Source organism: Oreochromis aureus, linkage group 13 (genome assembly GCF_013358895.1).
Source record: "Oreochromis aureus strain Israel breed Guangdong linkage group 13, ZZ_aureus, whole genome shotgun sequence".
Lineage (NCBI taxonomy): Eukaryota > Metazoa > Chordata > Actinopteri > Cichliformes > Cichlidae > Oreochromis > Oreochromis aureus.
Window position 1 is genome coordinate 11,613,109 of NC_052954.1, and position 21,193 is coordinate 11,634,301.

Consider the following 21,193-nt stretch of genomic DNA (forward strand, 5'->3'; position numbering starts at 1 on the left):
AAAAAGCCGATCAGTGCATAGAAAACGTGAACTTAAGCTAACTGTTTGGCTTTCAAGGGCTAAACAGTGGATAAGTCAATGACATTTTAGGTTTTGTTCGGTCTACTATTTGTTTGTTGTTGTTTTAAAATATATCCATAGCATTACGCACATATTACGCACATATTAAGTCTTAGATCGCATGAATCACATGAATAGTTTCCAAGCAAATAAATCGTGAAATTAGTGTAGCTGTTTGGGTGTTATTACAAAATATTTGCTATGACTTTTCTTTGGATTCTAGGAGGTTCTTCGCAGCCAACTAAATGGGCTGTATTGTAAAGGGAGTTGTCTTGCAGTCAGAGCTGAGGGCTAAAACGACCCATTATATTCAGTGCTGGATGGATGCTAGCTTTAGCTGGGTTAATTTGGGGGAAAACGAAGGTATGTCATAGAATTAATTCTTCTTAGTAACAGGTAAATATCATACATGTAAGAGATATGTGGCTATACCCATATCACCTGCTTGTTTTGGGTGTTTTTGGAGATGTGTTGGTCGCTCTCTGATACAGTTTTGACAGCTGTCGTACACAGGACGGTGCGATGCAACAACCAGCAGAGCAGAACCGCTAACGTTACGGCTGCTGGCTAAAGAGCCAAGAACTCCGGACTAGCTACTTTATTCGTTAAAAAACGCTCATAAAGTCAGTCGGTACTGCTTATCTGAAGAGAATATGGCATTTATTTGGATATTTTTGTTAAAGTTACCGAAGCTGCTGGGTTGTTTCTTTTTCGGTCAAGCTAGCCACAACTATAAACACGCTAACGGAGACGAACTTTCAAAATATATCTAACTCTTTCGTTCTATGCAAAGTATATGTATTTTAAGTAAAGCCCAGTTCCGAGGAGGGGAATAGCCACATTACAGAGTTACCATTTGCAATTTATATATTTCTTTTATCTCAGTATGAAACCTAGATGTCTCTGCATTTGAATTTTTCCGTAACATACTTGAAACGAAATTTTATATATAAACGTTCAAATTGCATTTCAAATAAACGCATTTGAGAGTAATTAAAGCTTTTAATACTTGCTGAATACAGTAAGCATCAAACTTGAATATGTTATTTTCAGTTTATTTGAGATTGGGGTTATCGATATTCATTTACTGCAATATAAATGTGGGCGCTTTTATTTTGAAAACACAATTTTTCGCCGGAAATGGGATGTGTGTTGCTGCCTAAAGACTTCACGCAAAGACTTCTGTCAGATACCTAGCTAGCTAGCTGTCTGTATGGCTAGTGTCCGTTTTGTTTTGGTAATGCCCCAGCGTGTCAAACTCGCTTGGGCGAAGTTTATGGTTCAGGTGCGGGTTTGTTGTTTTTAACTGTTAGTGTATCTGCGTTTGTTGACAAAAGTGAATGCGGCTTTGCCAGCTAATTCTGCTTTGCTAACCCATCACACTTTGTATTTTTCAGCAGAAGCCCAGTTTAAAAGTGGCAGAGCGGTGCAGTGAATGAGGAATATGCTATGAAAGACTCCGAAGAAGATTTGGGGCTTTGTTCGGGTTATCCTGGGGCACTTCCAGCCACCTGGAGGATTGAGAAGGAACCCCAGAGGAGACCTTTTTGATTCCTACCTTCCTCAACCAGACTTGGTGTTGTACCTGGAAGTGTGGACGACATGGCCAGTCCACAGGAGACGGATCTGTGCTATGCGTGGGAAAAGTACATGGACTGTAGACTGCAAGGAGCCGATCTCCAGGTATGGCGCTGCTGGCAGGAGTCTAACATCAGAGATCATTCTTTGGGTGGTGGTGCTGCTTACTTTTTACAGGAGCAGGTCCTTAAAAAAGATGATGTCATTGTACTTAGGGAAAGGTCTGAAGACAGCCATGTGTCTTGTTTATTCTGATGGAGACAAATTATTTGTTTTTAATCATGATACAGTTGCAAAACCGGTTCTCTCCAGGATTTCATTCAAAGGGCTGAGTCGATACGAAGTTAGTGTGCTTTCTACGCTTGAATAGCAAGAGTTTGTTCTGTGGCAGGTGCTATATGAAAGCTTTTAACCTTGATAAACTCATGAATAAGGTAATCTTATCCAGAAATATTTTGCTTCTCATTTTTACCCTCGCTGTGCCGAGGTCAGTGTTCACCTACACATTTAAGCAAAATGCTCCAGTATGAATTTTGTGCAGAATTATACATGATGCATATGAAAAGGATGTAAGGGGGAGAGTCAGTGACTATCAAAGAAAATGACTTCCCATGAGTTTTTTGCATATACCTTAAACCCTCTGGTTTACCTTGGAGGTCCCCAGATATCACTTAAGTGGCCAGAAATGTGGCTGATGCACACCAGAGGTCTGCGTAGGCCCAGCATTAAGTCACTGCACAGAGGTGGAGGCAGGTGTAAACCACAGATTATTCACTCTTGGCGCTGCATAAAGGTGCTTTGCTTTCTATCTCATTGTATCCTGTGCATATGTGGTAGTGGTTCTGAAATCTGTCAGATCTCTGTAGCTCTTTCATCCCCCTCTTTCTGTCAGGGAATGAACGGCATCCAGATCACGAGACTTGGATTAGGTTCAGACTGTGGCTCTAAGAGTACACACTTGGGCGCACACAGAGGCACACTCACTCATACGGGTAGCCAATTTAGCCATTATGTACCCCATTACTTTTGATTAATCATGTGTGATTTGTCCTTTTAAAGACAGACCTACTATCATTTTTAAAGCTAATTAGTGTTGAGAAAGCCTTGAGGGTTTATTCTCTCTCGGAAATAATGACTTCCTTCCTCCATAGTCATCATGTCTTTGCTGGTGTAGAATGCTTCATTGCTTTGTTAATCACATTGGTCTGCATTATGATATCAGCAGGAGGAATGGTGCTGGCTTTTTCTCAGTTGTTGCAACACTTGGTGTGTGCCAGGCAGGCCCAGTCTTTCTATTACTGGTAACTTTTGTCACTTGTGACGAATCTCATGGGACAACTGTGTGCGCTCCTCCACCTGTCAGCTTCCCAGTGATCAAAGTGCCATGCAAGTCTGTGTGCAGCGAGATGGTTAGGTGAGCACAGTTGTCCTCTCCTGTGTTATGATCCTGTAACTTGCCCTCCTGATCGAGCCTGCAGCACACAGATGCAGCTCATTCCGCCAACCCCGTCAGTGCAAGAGCGTCTACTTGCCATCCTTTTCACCCAAAGTGACATCTTCTGTTCATGGTAGTCAGTCTACAGGTAAACACAACAAAGCGATCATGGGAAATGTCCAACCGTTGACAGAAACAAGGCTCTGTCGTGCAGCTCTGCATCCATTTCTGTGATCACACCTTCTCGAGAAGCGGGGAGGGCAAACACAGCTTCTCCCGCTGCAATCAATAAGAGAGCACAAAAAAGGTGTGAAATATACCGGTGTTGCAGCAGCTCCTTACTTTTATCATCTTTTATTCATGCCTCTCTGGTTTTCTTCTTAAGGTGTTTCAGGACTAATTTCACACCCTGTATTTCCATCATTTGTTCACAGCGCAATCAACGTGGTCATTAACATAAGTGCTGGGTGGGCTAACCCTGACCGTTGTGTTCCTCTTTCTGTTTCCTCTTGTGGCTCAATCGTCACTCTCTTCTGTGAAAGCAGACAATGTGAGTTTGTTTATGCTCCACATAGTCACAGATTTTTATGAAGCTGCAAAGACAAACACATACAATTTCTCTATGATTTATATTTATTTATTTATTTTAAATGCCACAAGGATGACTTTGTCAGACCTTAGATGTGGCCACTGAAATTTGCATGCTCATCACTGGTAACTTGAGTGTTCTTAATGTGGGTGTTAGTTTTTAGTGTCTCAGAGTTATGAAACTCAACAAATGTCTTGCTTCTTTGTAGCCAGAGAGAATTATTTCACTCTCATCTTTAGTTGAAGTTATTTTTGCTGTTGTTGAGTAGTCGTGTGTTCTCTTTTGGAGGTTTTGGGGGCGTTTTTAGCCCCACAATGGGACTGTGACCTGTTCAGGGTGTACCCCATCTCAAACCCTATGACAGCTGAGATAGGCAGTTACTAAAAAAATCAAAACTGGTTAGAGTAAAATGTTTGGATTGATATTGCTGCCTCTTTTTGCCCCTTGTCACTTAGTTTCTCCTAGTTTGCACATTATATTACCCTTTAGATGAGAGCAATATGGCATAACCACAGCCACTTCTTGTGCTGAATTGGTGGTATTTACCAAGGGCGTGCGCATGTATCCTAGCTTCAGTATAACAGGATTACTGACATTAAGCCTTTCTGTGCATTCATTCTTATGAAGCCAAAGCTGCTGAATTAGTGTGATCTGCTACAAAGAGGATATTTCGAAGGATCCGAGAGGATGCTTTTCATTCAGTCCAGTCTCTCTGAATCTTGATGAGCAGAGTCCATTTAGCAGAATGGCTGCCTGGTGAGGAGCCAGGCAAGAAACCAGGTTGCTTGTTGATAGTTAAGTTTCATTATGAGCTAACAGGATGTTTCAAAACACCAAAGTGAGGTGTTTGTAGCACTTCTGTTTTTCTTGCTTTTTGGCACAAAGGAGGTTCAGCTAAGTGATCTCTTTGCTTGCTCTGTATGAATCCTGAACTACTTAAAATTCCATTAACTGAACCAGTTGGTCTTGAATTCATGTTAAGTCCGCTTGGCTTTAGCTTTTTTGCATAAATGTGGATAACCAGTCTTTTCCTGGAGGGTGGATGGACACATCTTGTGAGTTATGGTTTTGGCAGTTTACAAATTATGGGCTGTAATGTTAATTACACTGTCTATGCAGTGTCAATTAATATGTGACAGCAGATAATTTTGTTTAAAGCTGATAAAACGGTATGTTTGTTTTGTTTTAATTGTTTTTATTAATTATTTTTTTTAAATTAGACAGCCACACATTCCACCCACATCACTTGTTTTTACCTCTCTGAGTTCTGTTCTGTGCATCTCATTCATACTGTGGTAAAGCACTGAATCCTTGTCTAAAGAAGATTAAACTTGTCGAGGAAAGCATGAGGCAAAAATGTAGTGAATACTAAAAGGAGAGTAAAGATGGCAGTGCTGCTTCACTTTCATCCCCAGTGTTTATTATTTGGTTTGTCAGGACTGAACAGTGAGGGGAAAAAACTGTGCCATCCTCGTATTTTTAGAATATTTTGGTTAAAGGCTGTGCTGTCAATGTTATTTTTGTGATTGTATTAACTGAGACCTTATGCTGTGCTGTTTGTCTTGCAAACGATTGAGCTCATAGCAGTACAGTGCAGGAAATGTAATTGTAGCAGTAAAAATGGAAAAATAATTAATTATAGTATTTTCTTTTCATTTTAGGGTGAAGTACACTAAATGGTCTATACTAGGCCATTTAACTAGGCCATAACTTATTAAAAGGCATATATCTGCAATGCTATATTTAGTTTAACCCTAGTTTACTCACTAAAGAATATTTGTTTGTAATTTTTGAACTGTGTGTATCTATTCATGCAATGTAAGTTCTTATCGATGTATCTCATTCATCTTCATAGTAGTCAGAAACGAATGTTCAGTTCTTTCTTAACGTAATTTAGATTAGTGATTTTGAAATTCATGTGAGTAACTGAAAAATGACAACCACCAAGTTTATGTTGGAGAGTTCTCGATCTTTATGCTTTCAGTGTTAGTAATTCCTAACCTCATGTGGTGGGGGAGCTTCTCAGAGGTTGTTCTTTCATACCTAATGTGTCAGAATTACGTGGACCAATAAGATGTAATGCATTTAGAGACCACTTCAAGATCTCTTCTTTTTTCTTCTTGTTTTAGACTTATCCCACAAATAAATCAGATCACTGAGGTCCAATGAATGAAATTATTAGGCAGAGGTGGACTTCAGTCAAGATGTAGACGCATCTTCAGCGTCACTGATTGAAGTAGGACACTCCAGAGCTTTTTTGCAAGCTCATCAAAACAGACTGGTAATAGTAATATTACATTTAGAGAAACGCCTAAAAACTTGATTTTACTTTTTCATAGGCCCTTTATTTGTTATGCCTTGTTAATACTGATTTGGACGGCGTTTTACCTTCGGAACTACCTCTTTTTTTGATGGCGTAGATTCAACCACTTGCTGAGATTTAAGTCCATATCAACGTGGTGGCATCACATAGCTGCTGTAGGTTTGCACATGCATGATGCAAATCTCCCATTCCACTATGGAGGCCATTTGACTTCAGAGAACCTATTGTCAAGAAACCAGTTTGAGGTGATTTGAGCTTTGTGACATGGCACCTCAGTTTCCCATTCTTAGCTGACAGGAATGGCAGTGTGGTCTTCTGCTGTTTTAGCCCGTCTGCAACTAGATTTGATGTGATTTGATGTGCTGTGCATTAAGAGATGCTCTTCTGCATACTTCAGTTGTAAGGAATGGTTATTTGAGTAGCTGTTGCCTTTCTGTCAGCTCAAAGCAGTCTGGGAGTTTTCCTCTGACTTCAGGAATCAATGAAGCATTTTTTTGCAAAGAGAATTGCTGCTCACTGGATATTTTCTGTTTTTGTGGTTGTGTGGTAAAATCTCGGTAGCTCAGCAGTTTCTGAAATACTTAAATGGGCATGTCTAGCACAAACACCCATGTAATGATCAAAAACTGAAATCTCCTTTCTTCCCCATTCTGATGCCCAGTTTAATCTTCAGCAGCTCATCTTCAACACGTCTGGATGCCTGAATTCACTGAGCTGATGATGTGATTGGGGGATTTACTTTAATGAGCAGTTGAACAAGTTTATCTAACAAAATGCGTTTTCCAGTGCACCATTTCTGTCCTTCAGTGCTGAATAAACAATAGAAGTTTTAGGGTTACTCATTTCTAACATCTGTCAACACAGTAGATAAATCATTTGATCCTCAGTGATTTGCCGATACATCACTTTTAAGTGATTCACCACTGAATTTTAATTCAAGTGCTACAGATCATGCCGGATCTGATCATGCTGTCTTGTGATCATCACACTTGGACAGGCTGCTGTTGGCATTGTTTATCATCGCAATGTTGCTTTGTTAGGCTTGCTGACTGTCCATACACTTGTTTCACATCTGCTTTCATTGTTCTTCCCTTTAGCTTCAGCCTAACTCCTACTCGCTCTGGTCTCCGGGGCTGTTCCAAACCACTGGCTGAATGGATGAATTATTCATCTCTCTGGTTTGGGGTTGAGTCAGATCCCAGCCATTGCTATGCCTCAGCTTTTTCCACCCGGTGGCTTGTTATTAAGTCAGATTCCTCCTCAAAAAACACAGTCTCTCAGGCCACTGGGGAAGAGAAAGGCCAGAGCAGGTTGCTTGGTTTGTAATTTTGACTTAACACCAGCTTGCGTGCTATCTCCCTGTAATGAAAACAATGAAGCAGAGGGTAACACATTTTCATTTCCTGCACAGTGGCTATGCTCAAACAAAGGTCACTGTTTGTGACAGCAAAGATCTGAGAGTAGCAAAAACACCAACATGCTACCTTTTTTTTGTTTTTGTTTTTTGTTTGTTTTTTTTAAATTGTGGCTTCCTGAGTTTTTGCCTGGGTCTCATTGGACGGGGGGGGGGGCATTTTATTATGTTATTTATGATCTTGTGTGAAAGGATTCTGCTCTCTGACTCAAAGCGGAAATGTGAAACGTTAGGGGCTTCTCATGATGCTCATCACCCAAATGTCAAATTAGATCAGCTGGGATCTCAAACTAAAAAAAAAAAAACAAGATTGCATAACTAACGCTACACATCCTCTCTCATGAGGACAGGATCACATCGCTTTCAGCGCCTCTGCCAAGTTGTAGACTGCCCAATTATCCAAGGAAAGCTTGAGAAGAAAAGTCTGTACAAGCATGGGTGACTCACCCATCACACTCCCATGACTAGGTCTCCCATGATCACCAATTGGATAAAGACACAAGTCACAGCAACTGTATCAAAGCAATTATGGAAAGTCAGTCTCAGCTGGAATCATGTATACCTCCCATGTAATGTAGAGAAGGGAAGTCGGATTTGAATCTGTTATTTTTACTTAAATGTGTGTTACTTTTAGCAAATTAATCTTAAATGTGTGCAGTGGCAGTCCACAAGAGAAGATGAAAGGAAAGGTTGACATAACCAAAGTTACCTGTGGTTAAGTTATGTTAATATATTCTACTGTCGCAAGCTATAAAACAGAAAGTAACACCTTAAATAAGCGATAGTAATGGAAATCTGTAGCGGCAAGTGTCAACCAACCCAGATAGCCTGCCGACGTCTACATGACAAATGAGCGAATAAAGAAGTTGGTGCAGAGGAAAGGTCAGAACTTTCCTTTTGTTTACAGAGATGTGTTCAGTGAGCTTTGTGAACTGCTGATTTCCCTTCTAAGCTGCATTAATCGCTATTGGCAGTCTCTCCATTATCAAATCACGCTGGCTGCTTGGTGCTGAGTGCATTGTAATATTGGATTAGAGCCTCGGAGGAAAAAACAAACCTTTGCTGGGAAATTGCATGTTATCTCGAACCATTCAGTTTCCCTTTCCCATATGAGGAATACAACCAGAACGCAGGTACACAAGATAACACGAGGACAAACCGAGTCATTTCAGATCCTCATTTCGGGAGATTAATTTAATAGACGGCGTGCACAGCTCCAGCATTGCTTCAGGGCTTATTTATCAAACTAATAACAGTTTTGGCGAGCTTGAAGCTTTGATCTCCTGCCAGTCACCCCCTCTGTTTATCTTTGCTCTCATCTGTTGCTGCATTTATTTCTTTCACCTTTACGCTATTGTCCACTCTCATGTTTTTCCCCCCCTTGTCCTTTCCTGTCTCTCTCATGATCCATGCATTTCTTTTTCTTCCCTTTCCCTTCTGCTCTGTATGATGTTGTCCAGCCCCCTGATGTGCAGTGACCCCTCCCCCATCCACCCATCACATCAGTGCTTAGGTGGGTTGTTGCCTCAGCTGTTGAAGTGTCACCCTCTCTGCCCCTCCCTGACCCTGGTGAGTGTGGTCAACTTTGCACCTTCATCATCTGGTACCTCACAGTGTAAGACACCTGCTTTTGACCATATGACACACGTGTAAAATCTGTTTCATACCATACATAAGCTAACAGAGTAAATAACCTCCTTTTGACAGTTATGACACAGGAAGGAAGTTGACTTCTCGCCTAAACGTAGGGTAACAGAGAGGCGATGCCATAAAATAGCCTCAGTCCCTGTGCTAAACGTGATGCTTGGCGTCAAAAGCTGAGGTGTAACAAAACTTCAGGCACCTGAATAACCGATGTGAAACTTTTCTCCCTGTTGTGTTTCTCTCACAGCGCGTGAGAAAATCACACTTTCACTCTAAATGTTGCCAAGTTCGCTTGTTAAAGTGATGCTTTACATCACTTGACTTTATGGTTTTGTCATGTCGTACTGTAAGTTGCGTAATGATAAAAGACTGTTTTGCAATGAATCTGTTCGAGGTGCTTGACATAATCTTTAATACAAAGATAAAGATCTTTTCAGACTATCGTTGTTTTGATGGGGTTGGGGGATTCACGGGCTAATACTGGACTCGTGACAAAAATGACGACAAATCAAAAACAAGTGTTTTCTGCTTTTTCTTTCCAAAATTTGCTTTTTTTCCTTCAGGTCTATGCTGATTCTGTTTCCTTCCACATAAAATCTTAAAATTTAAACTCATGTGTTTATCACATTCTTGTTTTCCTGCCAACAGTTTGTTCAGTGTGTCAATTAAATAACAAGAAGCTTTTGCCAGCAATGTTTACTTTCATGCTTGATCGCATGTGCATGCATCATACAAACAAATATGGACCCACTTTTGAAAACATTGCTGCTGCAGGAGTTGTGGTTCAGACCTCCACAGGGTATATTAACGTGTACTTTAAAAAATTTACTTGAATCAATATATTCCATGCATGTGAATTATCTTTATTTAGAGGATTTAAATGTGGCTTTATACTATTTTTAACGGACCAGTTGTGGGGATTCATTTAATAACCATACCTTCCAAAAAGCAGTGTAGGGGTCACCCTAAGCTTGTAGATCTTGTTGTGTAATGTAATATGTGGTGTCTGTTCTTTGGCTTTGTGACCCAGACACTTGGGGCAGCTGCATCAGTCAGGGATCAGTGTTGCCCGAATGAATCCAGTCAGCGGTATCAGATTAGCGGAGGCGTAAAGCTAGCTCCTGTGTGGCATAGGAGACAGCAGTACGCTGGCTTAGTGGCTCACCCGTCTGTCGGCAAGGTATTAACACACTACCCTGGAAAAGTAATGCAGTTAAAAGTGGTCAGATTACGTGTCTTACCGGTAAGAAAGTTCCTGTTGCCTTCCAGCTCTAATGACAGATTTGTGCTTGGCGGTCAGGCTCTGACTGCTGCACTGTGACAAAACAGATTTCATCATTATATGGTCTTTGTTTCCCCACACTAATAGATGCCTCAGTACTATTAAGGTTACTACTTTTATTGCTAATATTGTTAATTGTGAACTTTCATAGTGCTCTCCAGTAGGGCAGGCTTTTTGTTCAAAGTGTTAATGCTTCACTTTGCTAATAAGTTTATGGAGTTGGGGCAAAGATTATATTAGAATATTAGAAAGATGCTAAAAAAAAGTGGTTATTTTCATCAAAATGGCATTAAAAATATTATATCTACAGGACTTGTAATTTTGGTAACTTATTTTTCTCTTTGAGTGTGTTTTAAATCAGTGCTTTTTCATTCCAGTGCTTTTATAGTAGGAGGTTAGAGAGGAGAGAGAAAATATACTGGCTCCCAGCACTTTATCTGACCTGAAAAATCTATATTGGAGCAATACGCTCACATAATGACATTAGAGGCTTTTACATCACTATTGAATGGACTCTGCTACCATTTCGAATGATTGTAAAACCTAAAAATGTTACAGTAGCTGTCACTTTAAAAGAAAATGCTTTCAGGTCCTCTTTGTTTTAGCACATGTACATAATAACCTGGGTTTGATTTATGTTGCTACTGTTGTGTCTCATTTGTGTGTCTCTGTGTGTTATCAGGTCAGCCTTCAGAGCCTGGAGAATTTCCTTTGTCTCTTCCACTACGTGCAGCACCACTGCAAACACAGCAGCAAAGATGCACTGAAATTCTGGTAAGGTCTCATCACTCTGTCAGTGTCTTAACACCTCATTATAAGACATTTGTGTCACTTTGCCAGGATAAAACCTATGCATGAAATGAGCTTTTGAAAATCTGGTGCAACAGTGGAATCATAAAGACATATTTATTAGCATTATTGTAGGCTAATAACACAATAACTATAGTTGTGTCTCAAACTATGTTGTCAAAATCAAACAATCAAGTTTAAGAAAATAAACAAGGCCACATGCAACTTAATGTATATATTCAATTCAGTTCAGTTTTATTAATATAGCGCCCAATCACAACAGCGGTCACCACAAGGCGCTTTATATTTTAACGTAAAGGCCCTACAATAATACAATGGAACCAGTGTGTCATAGATTGGATGCAGTGCCTGCAAACATGCAGGAACTACAGTTATTTTAGTCCTCTTTTTCTCTGTTTTGGCAAAAGAATGGCAGAAATGACACATTTGTTTATATCCTTTTATGTCCTGCCTCTATAGTAGAGGTTTGAGGAATTATGTAATCATGGTGCATTAGCGTTTGGAGTACCTTACTGCATAGATTTACATACTGATGAGGAAAATTGTGGGACTTTAGGAACCTCGAGTACCTCTTGTTTGTATTCTGTTGAGTGTGAGTAAGTCGGTCTCTCACACACACACGCACACACGCAGTCTGCCTAGAATTAAGTGGATGCATTAGCATTTGCAATCCACATGTTCCTTCAGCTGAAAAATCATTGTTAAAATACCTAAAATAATGTCCTTGTGTAAAGACGAGCTTGAGGCGTTTTGATGTTTTGCTCTGTGAGATCACTTACTGAACACTAATTTGCTTAATTAACAGAGCTTTTTTATGTGAAAATGAAGCAGTTGGCTAACAGATGTTAGAAACAAGACCTCTTGCTACACTGCTTCTTACATTGGACTAGGTTGTAGATTTGCAATTGTGTGATGTTACTGTGGTTTATTTTAAACCGGCAGATGCTTACACTTTTATAAGTAATATTGTTAGAGGAACATGATCACAGAGTAAAGTAATACCTTTACTGCCTACATGCTTACATGTGAGCAAAGAGTTGTGCCAAACCTAAAAAAAGCATGTTTATTTGAAGAGGCAACGTCCAGTATACATATAGTTAAAAAACAAAAAAATATAAAAGGAAAATACTTGGACTGCATTTTGAAATAAACTCCTTTTACTTGAAATTGTTTAAACAAACGTGAGTAGAAGTGTTGTTTCTTTTTTTTTGTTGCAAAACTAGAACTGAGAGAGGAATTGAAAAATTCAACTGTAAGACTTTTACAAAGTTCTGAAATGATACAGGAAGATTAGTGACTGTAGTACCGCTAATCCTCCAATCACAGTGACAATGTCCACGGTCTAAAAGTGAAAAAGAGATGTCACGGGAGTATCGGTGATGGTCTGGATTTCTGTGACTCAGACAGTGCTAAGATTACAGTGTCAGTCTGTATTGATAATGGCCAAGAAGTGAAAAAAAGAAATCCTTATTTGCTCTTTGGTACAAAATTGCAAATTTTACTAAATGAAATAAAAGAAGCTGTAGACCAAGATTAAAAATGTAATTAAAAATTAAAGAGATCTGAGGCAATCTGTTATAATAAAAATTTTTAAATGGCTTTATTCCAGCTGCATGGTTAACCTAAGATATATAGGTGCTCCTTTAGGTCAATAAAAGCATCTTAACTTCTATTAAAACTAATTTACTAAAGAGAGTGCATTGTAGTTCCTTGATTTCTATGCGTATACCCTGCTCAAAAAAATTAAAGGAGCTCTTTGAAAACACATCAGATCTCAAAAAGAAATCATGCTGGATATCTATACTGATATGGACTGGGTAACCACCAAACTGGTCGTGCAGATTAACAGGTAGCATAACGCTCTCCACGGCTTCTCCTGACCCTTTCACATCTGTCACATCTGCTAAGGGTAAACCTGTTCTCATCTATGAAAAGCACAGGGCTCCAGTGGTGGACCTGCCAATTCTGATTTTCTATGACAAATGCTAATCTGCTCCATGGTGACAGGCAGTGAGCACAGAGCCCTCTAGAGGACGTCAGGCCCTCATGAAGTCATTCTGTAGCTCTGGCAGTGCTCATCCTGCTCTTCTTTGAACAAAAGAGCAGATATTGGTCCTGCTGATTGGTTAAGGACCTTTTACAGCCATTTCCAGCTCTCCTTGACTAACTGCCTGTTTCCTGGAATCTTCTCCATGCTGTTGAGACTGTGCTGGGAGAGACAGGAAACCTTCTAGCAATGGCACATATAAATGTGCCATCCAGGAGGAGTTGAACTACCTGTGCAACCTTCTTTAGGGTCCATGTATCTCCTCGTGCTACCAGTAGTGACTCTGACCGTAGCCAAATGCAAAACTAGTGAAAAAACGGTCAGAAAAGATGGGGAGGGAAAAATGTCAGTGTCCTCCACGTGTAAAACCATTCCTGTTTTGGGCCTTGTCTCATTGTTGCTCCTCTAGTGCACCTGCTGTAAATTTGATTAACACCAAAGAAGAAACTGATTAACAACCTTGTCTACTACTGAACTGACCAGATCAATATCCCAGAAGATTAATTGACTTCATGCTGTACTCTGATTAAAATGTGCTGCTCCTCTTTTTTTTTTTCCACGTTAAACTGAATCAGGTTGAATTTCAGGAAACGCTTCAGTACTATTACCAAAAAGTATTTGTTCAGTCAGAAGGAGTCCAGCATGTTTTAGACAGGCTAGCATACTCCTGTTAGTGAAGCACACAGGTGGGAATGCAGTCGCATCATTAAGTGCTGTTGAGACGACACCACGAATGCCTGTGGTGCTGGATGACAAGGTGACTCCCATTCTTCCGAGCACTTGTGAGAAGGGAACACAATGATAACAATGATAAAATCAGAGTTTCTAAACAAGATAAAAAAGGAAGACCTTACTACCTTACCTGATCCAGTAGAATGCCTATGGAGAATACAAACGAGAACGATGACGCAAAACAACCCTCACAAAAAAAACAGTCCTTTAAAGATATCTGTTCAAAAATCTGTGCAATGCTTAGACCCTCCTCACCGAAGAGGATTGAATGTCCCATTAAAAATCCAGAAAACTGCACAATAGAGTAATGAAGTGTGTAATACTACTCTGGATGCACGGACTTCTGTTGATTTCTGTGTAAATCTGTGTCAAACGTATAAGCCCGGAGTCCACTGTCCCGATTGTTGTTGTTTACAAGCAGCCATGAAAACTCACTTAAGTCTTAATTGACAGATTTAAATTCATTACCGTTTTTTTTTTTTTTGCATTAAATTTGCATTAATTATCTAATCTCATATTGTTTGTAGTAGAACCAGAACTACAGATGCAGGAGATAAACGGTGCTGACAGTCTGTTAACAGTGCACGCCACACAGGAATCCTTTCAATGACACTGACGTTTTTACTCATAGATGAGGGGAGCTGTATTTGAATATTATCCAATGCATGACTCAAATGACAAAGCTGAACAAAGCATCCACTGTAACGATAACTGGGTTTGAGTGAAGAACGTCACAGTTTTTGGCCTGGGGATAAACCCAAAATTTGACATCTGCTGTGGGAATCTTTCATGGAAATCGTTTCGAAGTACTGAATTTCTAATTAAGGTCTTGTGGTAGCAGGACAAAGCAGGTGAATTAGATCAGATATTGATGACAAAGAACTTTGAAAAACAAAAACAAAAAACAAAACTGTAGGGTACTTTCTATTAATTTACAAACCTGTACTAAAGTTTTCTAAATTTCACAAAAACACAGGCTGAGCTGTCACTAAACTCTCTTAAACACGGTGGCTGAAAACTGATGGTATATTTGCAGGGCTGTCACATTGATCATAGTGATGATTTTGAGCTATTAGCATTTCTTGATCTCTAATAACATTGGAAAAAAATGGTGCATGCAGATTTTTCAAGAATTTGTTAGACCAACTGTCATAAAAAAAGACAAATATTTTAGCAACCTGACAAACACTTGTTTAAAGCTTCAAATTTACATTGTTTATTAGGCAAATAATAAACCAAATTTTTATATGCAAATTTGAGTCGGCACACTGGATTTCTCAGAAATTAATCAAGCATAAAATTCAGCCACTAAAAGAACATTTTCTGTTCAGAGATGTAATTTGGTGTCTTAATCAAACATCCCGAATTACAGTTTTTTGTTTTTTTCAAACAGTCAATTTGAAAATTCATGGATTAAAAACAGTAAGTAATAGTAATACTTTAGCATTACAAATGTAATTTTGAATCAAGTGCTTGCGCATACTGGTGAAGTCACCACCACCAGAAACATAACAAAATGATATTGTCAGTATTGTTTTGCCAGTACTGTACTGTTAATTTAGGGTAACTGTGGCGTAAACCTTACACTGGGTGGTGGTGTAGTATTTTGAAACACTGTACACGAATTTATCTGCTTCTTTTAAAAATTATTCAGTGCTTTGAACTTTGATCAAATATTCAGTGAAATGAAAAATGCTGTGCACACACTACTAATTACAGTAAGACGTGTTTGAAAAATGTGAGATCCAAAAGTTGTTTGTCAAATTGAGTGGCTTGAATTAGGAATTAGGTAACTGAAGCAATTTTTGGCAAATTCAGCAAATTTAGTCAATGAGCTGATATATTTACTCATGTACCGAAGGTTCAATTTGAGATTTATAAGAATTTAGATTCGTTGCAGCTGCATTATGCAAGCCAAATTACATGCAAATTCATGCAGCCAGTTATGAGATATAAATGCTTCCAGGTTGTGGTGCCACCTATTAGTGAAGCACAGTTTGCTTTATTACATGAGACTACTGGAAAAAGTCCTGAACATCTCTAGAATTTAAGGTTGAAATCCCAACGTGTTTACGAGTTTTTGAAAGCGTTTGAAAATGAAAGGAAATGAAGGGAAAATAAAAGCAGCTCAATGTGGGCAACCTCAAATATTCAGAGTCAAAATGGTAGCGAATGTCATGATTCGGCTGTGTGGCAGGCAGGAAGTGGACCCAAACGCAAGCTCGCGGAGGCAGGAATAAACTCAAAATGCAGCTTTATTGCTGGACAGGAAGACCATACAAACTAAACTGGAAACTAAACATATTGCACGGAGAAACACACGGCCATGAATGAGGGAGAACGCGACACAGAACTGAGGGAGACGCAGACATAAATACACAGAGGGTTAACGAGGGAAGTGGGAATACACGGGGAACACAGGTGACACTGATAATCATAACGAGACAGGGCAGGAGTGAACACAACGTGACGCATACTGACGAGGGACTGCCAAAGTAAAACAGGAAGTGCACAGAGGTTCAGACAGGCAGAGAGAGAGAGGACAGACATAACGGGCTGGGGAAAAACATTGAATGAAACACAAGGAGGGGAAACGAGGGCTCAGAGATACACAGAAGGGCACACAGGGGGTAATCAAATAAGGAACATTTTGGCAGAACCTAGGAACCATGGCATAATGAAAGAACAAAAGTACAAAAACACATGAAAACTCAGAATACTGGGCCAACGTGGCCCAGGACCATGACACCACCCCCCCCTCAAGGGCTGGCTCCTGACAGCCGAAACCCAAGAACCGAAAGACAAGAAAAAACAAAACAACCCACCCAGGGGCGACCGCACAAAAGTTCAGTTCAGCCGTTCTGGGGGCCGGCCACGTGAAAAGTGGCAGTGGCGACAGAACGGATCCGGAGGCCGGCCACGTGAAAAGTGGCAGTGGCGACAGAACGGGTCCGGAGGCCGACCGCGTGGAAGACGGCGGCGGCAGCTGAGCGGGTCAGGAGGCCGACCGCGTGGAAGACGGCGGCTCTCAAGCGTCGGGCGTACTGGTCGAGGCTTGGTGGGCACAGGACCAGACGAGGTGGGACCAGACGACGGAGCTGGACCAGGCGACGGCGTAGGCGAAGCAGAAGCCGAAGCTGGACCAGGCGTGGGCGAAGCAGATGCAGGGGCCGGACCAGGCGTGGGCGAAGCCGATGCAGGGGCCGGACCAGGCGTGGGCGAAGCCGATGCAGGGGCCGGACCAGGCGTGGGCGAAGCCGATGCAGGGGCCGGACCAGGCGTGGGCGAAGCCGATGCAGAGGCTGATGCAGAGGCTGGACCTGGCGACGGTGAATTGGACCCTCCAGCGGAAACGAGGAGCGGCTGGAGAGGTTCGCCTGAACCCCCAGCGGAGACGAGGAGCGGCTGGAGAGGTTCTCCTGAACCCCCAGCGGAGACGAGGAGGTGCTGGCCGGGCTGACCAGAGCCACCAGCGGAGACGAGGAGGTGCTGGCCGGGCTGAGCAGAGCCGCCAGCGGAGACGAGGGACGGCTGGAGAGGTTCTCCTGAACCCCCAGCGGAGACGAGGAGGTGCTGGCCGGGCTGAGCAGAGCCGCCAGCGGAGACGAGGGACGGCTGGAGAGGTTCTCCTGAACCCCCAGCGGAGACGAGGAGGTGCTGGCCGGGCTGACCAGAGCCGCCAGCGGAGACGAGGGACGGCTGGAGAGGTTCTCCTGAACCCCCAGCGAGAAGAGATGCAGAGCCAGCAGGTGCGGAGACCTCTGGCTCAGCGGACGCTAACTGTAGCTGCACAGGGCACGCAGTCGGCTTGGGATGCAACGGCTGGGGCTGTGCAGTGCAAACAGTCTGTCCAAGCTTTGTCAGCACCACGCAGTCCTCAGCTGGCTGAGTGGGCTCACAAGAGCTTCTAGCAGAGGGTGGCAGTGACTGAACAGGTTGCAGAGCTACTAACTGAGCTGGTGACAGAGTTAATGACTGAGCTGATAACTGAACAGGCAATGGAGCAAGAAACTGAGGTGGCAACAGAGCGAATGACTGAACAGGTAATGGAGCTGATAACTGTGCAAGAGACTGAGCTGGTGACAAAACAGGAAACTATGCTAATAACTGAGCTAATGACTGCGCTATGGACAAAAGTGCAAGTTGTAGCGGTGGTTGCAGTGATGGTGGATCAGCAGGTAGTTGAGCTGGTGACTGAGCAGGTGTCTGACTCTTGGCTGCTCTCCTCCGGGGAGCAGGAACGGGTGCAGGGCCTGGCCGAACACCAGCCTTCCCCACCCGAGGAACAGATACGGGTGCAGGGACGGACTGGGCTCTTGCAGCCTTAACCCTGGGGGCCGGCGTAGGTGCAGGAGCTAGCTGGACCTCTGCCGCTCCCACCCGAGGAACTGAGACGGGTGCAGGAGTCGGCAGGGTCACAGCTGACCTCACCCGGGGAACCGGAACAGGTGCAGGCAACAGCTGGGTGTCCATCAACCCCACCCGAGGAGCAGGTACGGGTGCCGGGATGAATGGAGCCTCTGCCAAGCTGGAGACCGATGCAGGGACCAGCCAGACCTCAGCCACCCTCACCCGAGGAACTGATACGGGTGCAAGGGAAAGCTGGGTCCGCGCTGCCCTGGGTACAGGAACTGGAGGTGGCGAGCGGAGCATAGGAGCAGTAACAGTCACTGGGTGAACAAGATTATTGGTGCCGAACTCTGTTTTAGGAGGTCTAGGTTTAAAGCAAGCAGGTCCTAGAAAATCCACTGCTTTTAAACTCTCCAGGATAGAGCTAGCGGTCCTGGAGGAGATTAGCTTAGAGACAGTCACAGAAGGAGTTTCAAAACAGACAACATCACTAACTGTCTCTTGAGGAACGGCGTGCTGTCTAACACAGGTCAGGGACGGGAGAACGCCAGAGACAGTTCTTTTCAGTATCTCGGATGAAATGAAAATCATAGGTTGAGAAACAGAATCAATTTTCAAACAGTCCATAGGTGAAGCGACACGGCTGGCCGACTCAGAACTAACTGGATGGGGAGCCACACAGTCCAGGGACGAAGTAGCACCCACAACAGTTTTCACAACAGCTGGTTCAGAGGAATAGTGAACAGGATCAGGCATGCATTGCCGCGGGTCACAGAACTTGACCTGATCAGCCAACTCTGCAACGCTTAACCCCAGTCTCTTGGCTAGCTTAACAAAGGAAGCGGCCATCTTGTTATCACTCACTCGAAAAACTGAACGATTAATCACTGGTTGTGGAGCTGACTGGGCCACACTGGACAGGTCAAAAGACAAAACTGGTTGGAACATGCAACCGTCACTAGAAGGAGCATCAGCTACAGAACACACAGTCTCAGATGGTTTGAGCTCCTCAGCATGCACTGTTATATCTAGGGCTGATGATGGTGGTGGTGTGTGGCTGAGCTCAGACTGGAAAACCTCAGAGTGTACAGGCTGATTAAAACAGCTCTGCGGGGCTACAATGCTGGTAGTAGTATGTGGGTGAGTCTGGTGTAGGATAGCAGTCTTTGGTTCAGCTAACTCTACAGGTGAAACATTCATACTGGCTAAATCAAAGGAAACACTGTGAGCACTACAAGAATCTGATGGCTCAGGAATGCAAAGATCACTAGTGAGAACAACCTGTGAATAATCTGACACCGAGGTGCCTCGCTGAATAGTGTCTTTAGAGTCCAAACACAAAACGGCAGAATTGTCCGAGTTAGGCTGCACAATAGGCACGGAGGGCCAAACAGTACTACTCACAGTGGGGGATAAGTCATGGAGTCCGGGATCAGAAAGCTTGGGCGGAGTGTGTGAAGCACAGTCACTCTCTCCCACGGGTGCAGCCTGCTTGGCTGTACAGGAGTGACGGCGGCGTGAACGCCGTTTCCGCCGAGAAGGGGGAGGAGACGAGCCAGGCCGCGAATCCTCCAGCGGACCGGGCTGAACGTCCTCCGGCTCTTCATACTGGAGCGGCAGCTCCGGGCGAATGCGTATGGTGGAGACGAGGAAGTCCTGGATGTGGGGATGTAGCGCGTTGAACAGCCATGGGAGTCCGGACACCATCCTCTGTAAACGGATGGCTATGGTCGCCCGATATTCTGCCCCTGGCAGCGCTGCCCACTCCTGACAGTGATACTCCACCGTGTAAATTAAATCCTCGCGGAGTTCAGCGGAGGGATTGTGAGCTGCTGGGTCCATGTCGTGGTCGCGTTCTTCTGTCATGGACCGGCTGTGTGGCAGGCAGGAAGTGGACCCAAACGCAAGCTCGCGGAGGCAGGAATAAACTCAAAATGCAGCTTTATTGCTGGACAGGAAGACCATACAAACTAAACTGGAAACTAAACATATTGCACGGAGAAACACACGGCCATGAATGAGGGAGAACGCGACACAGAACTGAGGGAGACGCAGACATAAATACACAGAGGGTTAACGAGGGAAGTGGGAATACACGGGGAACACAGGTGACACTGATAATCATAACGAGACAGGGCAGGAGTGAACACAACGTGACGCATACTGACGAGGGACTGCCAAAGTAAAACAGGAAGTGCACAGAGGTTCAGACAGGCGGAGAGAGAGAGGACAGACATAACGGGCTGGGGAAAAACATTGAATGAAACACAAGGAGGGGAAACGAGGGCTCAGAGATACACAGAAGGGCACACAGGGGGTAATCAAATAAGGAACATTTTGGCAGAACCTAGGAACCATGGCATAATGAAAGAACAAAAGTACAAAAACACATGAAAACTCAGAATACTGGGCCAACGTGGCCCAGGACCATGACAGCGAAGGCTTTTTGGGAAAGGTTAACTGTCCTCAGAGACAGATAGGCTACGTTCACACTGCAGGCGAAAGCGCATCAAATCCGATTTTTTCGCCCCTATGCGACCCGTATCCGATCTTGGTATGACAGTGTGAACGGCACAAATCCGATATTTTCAAATCCGATCTGGGTCACTTTGGCTACGTTCACACTGCAGGTCTTAATGCTCAATTCCGATTTTTTGATCAAATCCGATTTTTTTTTGTCTGCTTGTTCACACTACACATAAAATGCGACATCAAACGCGCTCTAGTGTGAACGCTCAAAGCGGCCCGCATGCGCAAAAGAAGACGTCACACACAACGCGCTCTGTTTAGACCCAGAGCAAACAGTATTGTTTGACTGATGGCCCTTAATATAAAGACTTCGGACTTTATGTTTCCAGATTTTTGCTTTAAGTTATTTTGTTATTTACATAATAATGCAAATAACCTAATAATTATCCTTTTTGCTGTT

General features: G+C 42.9%; 1 protein-coding gene across 2 annotated transcripts in view; it reads left to right on the forward strand.

Moving 5' to 3' along the window:
* Nucleotides 1–1,221: 1,221 nt before the first annotated feature.
* lyst (lysosomal trafficking regulator) overlaps nt 1,222–21,193 on the forward strand; it is a 63,549-nt gene continuing 43,577 nt past the window's right edge. For both annotated transcript variants that reach the window (XM_039621630.1, XM_039621631.1), the window contains exons 1-4: nt 1,222–1,345; nt 1,461–1,743; nt 8,860–8,968; nt 11,008–11,099. In XM_039621630.1, coding sequence (XP_039477564.1) covers nt 1,694–1,743; nt 8,860–8,968; nt 11,008–11,099 — 251 coding nt within the window. In that variant the 5' untranslated portion in view covers nt 1,222–1,345; nt 1,461–1,693. The remainder of the gene's footprint in view (nt 1,346–1,460; nt 1,744–8,859; nt 8,969–11,007; nt 11,100–21,193) is intronic.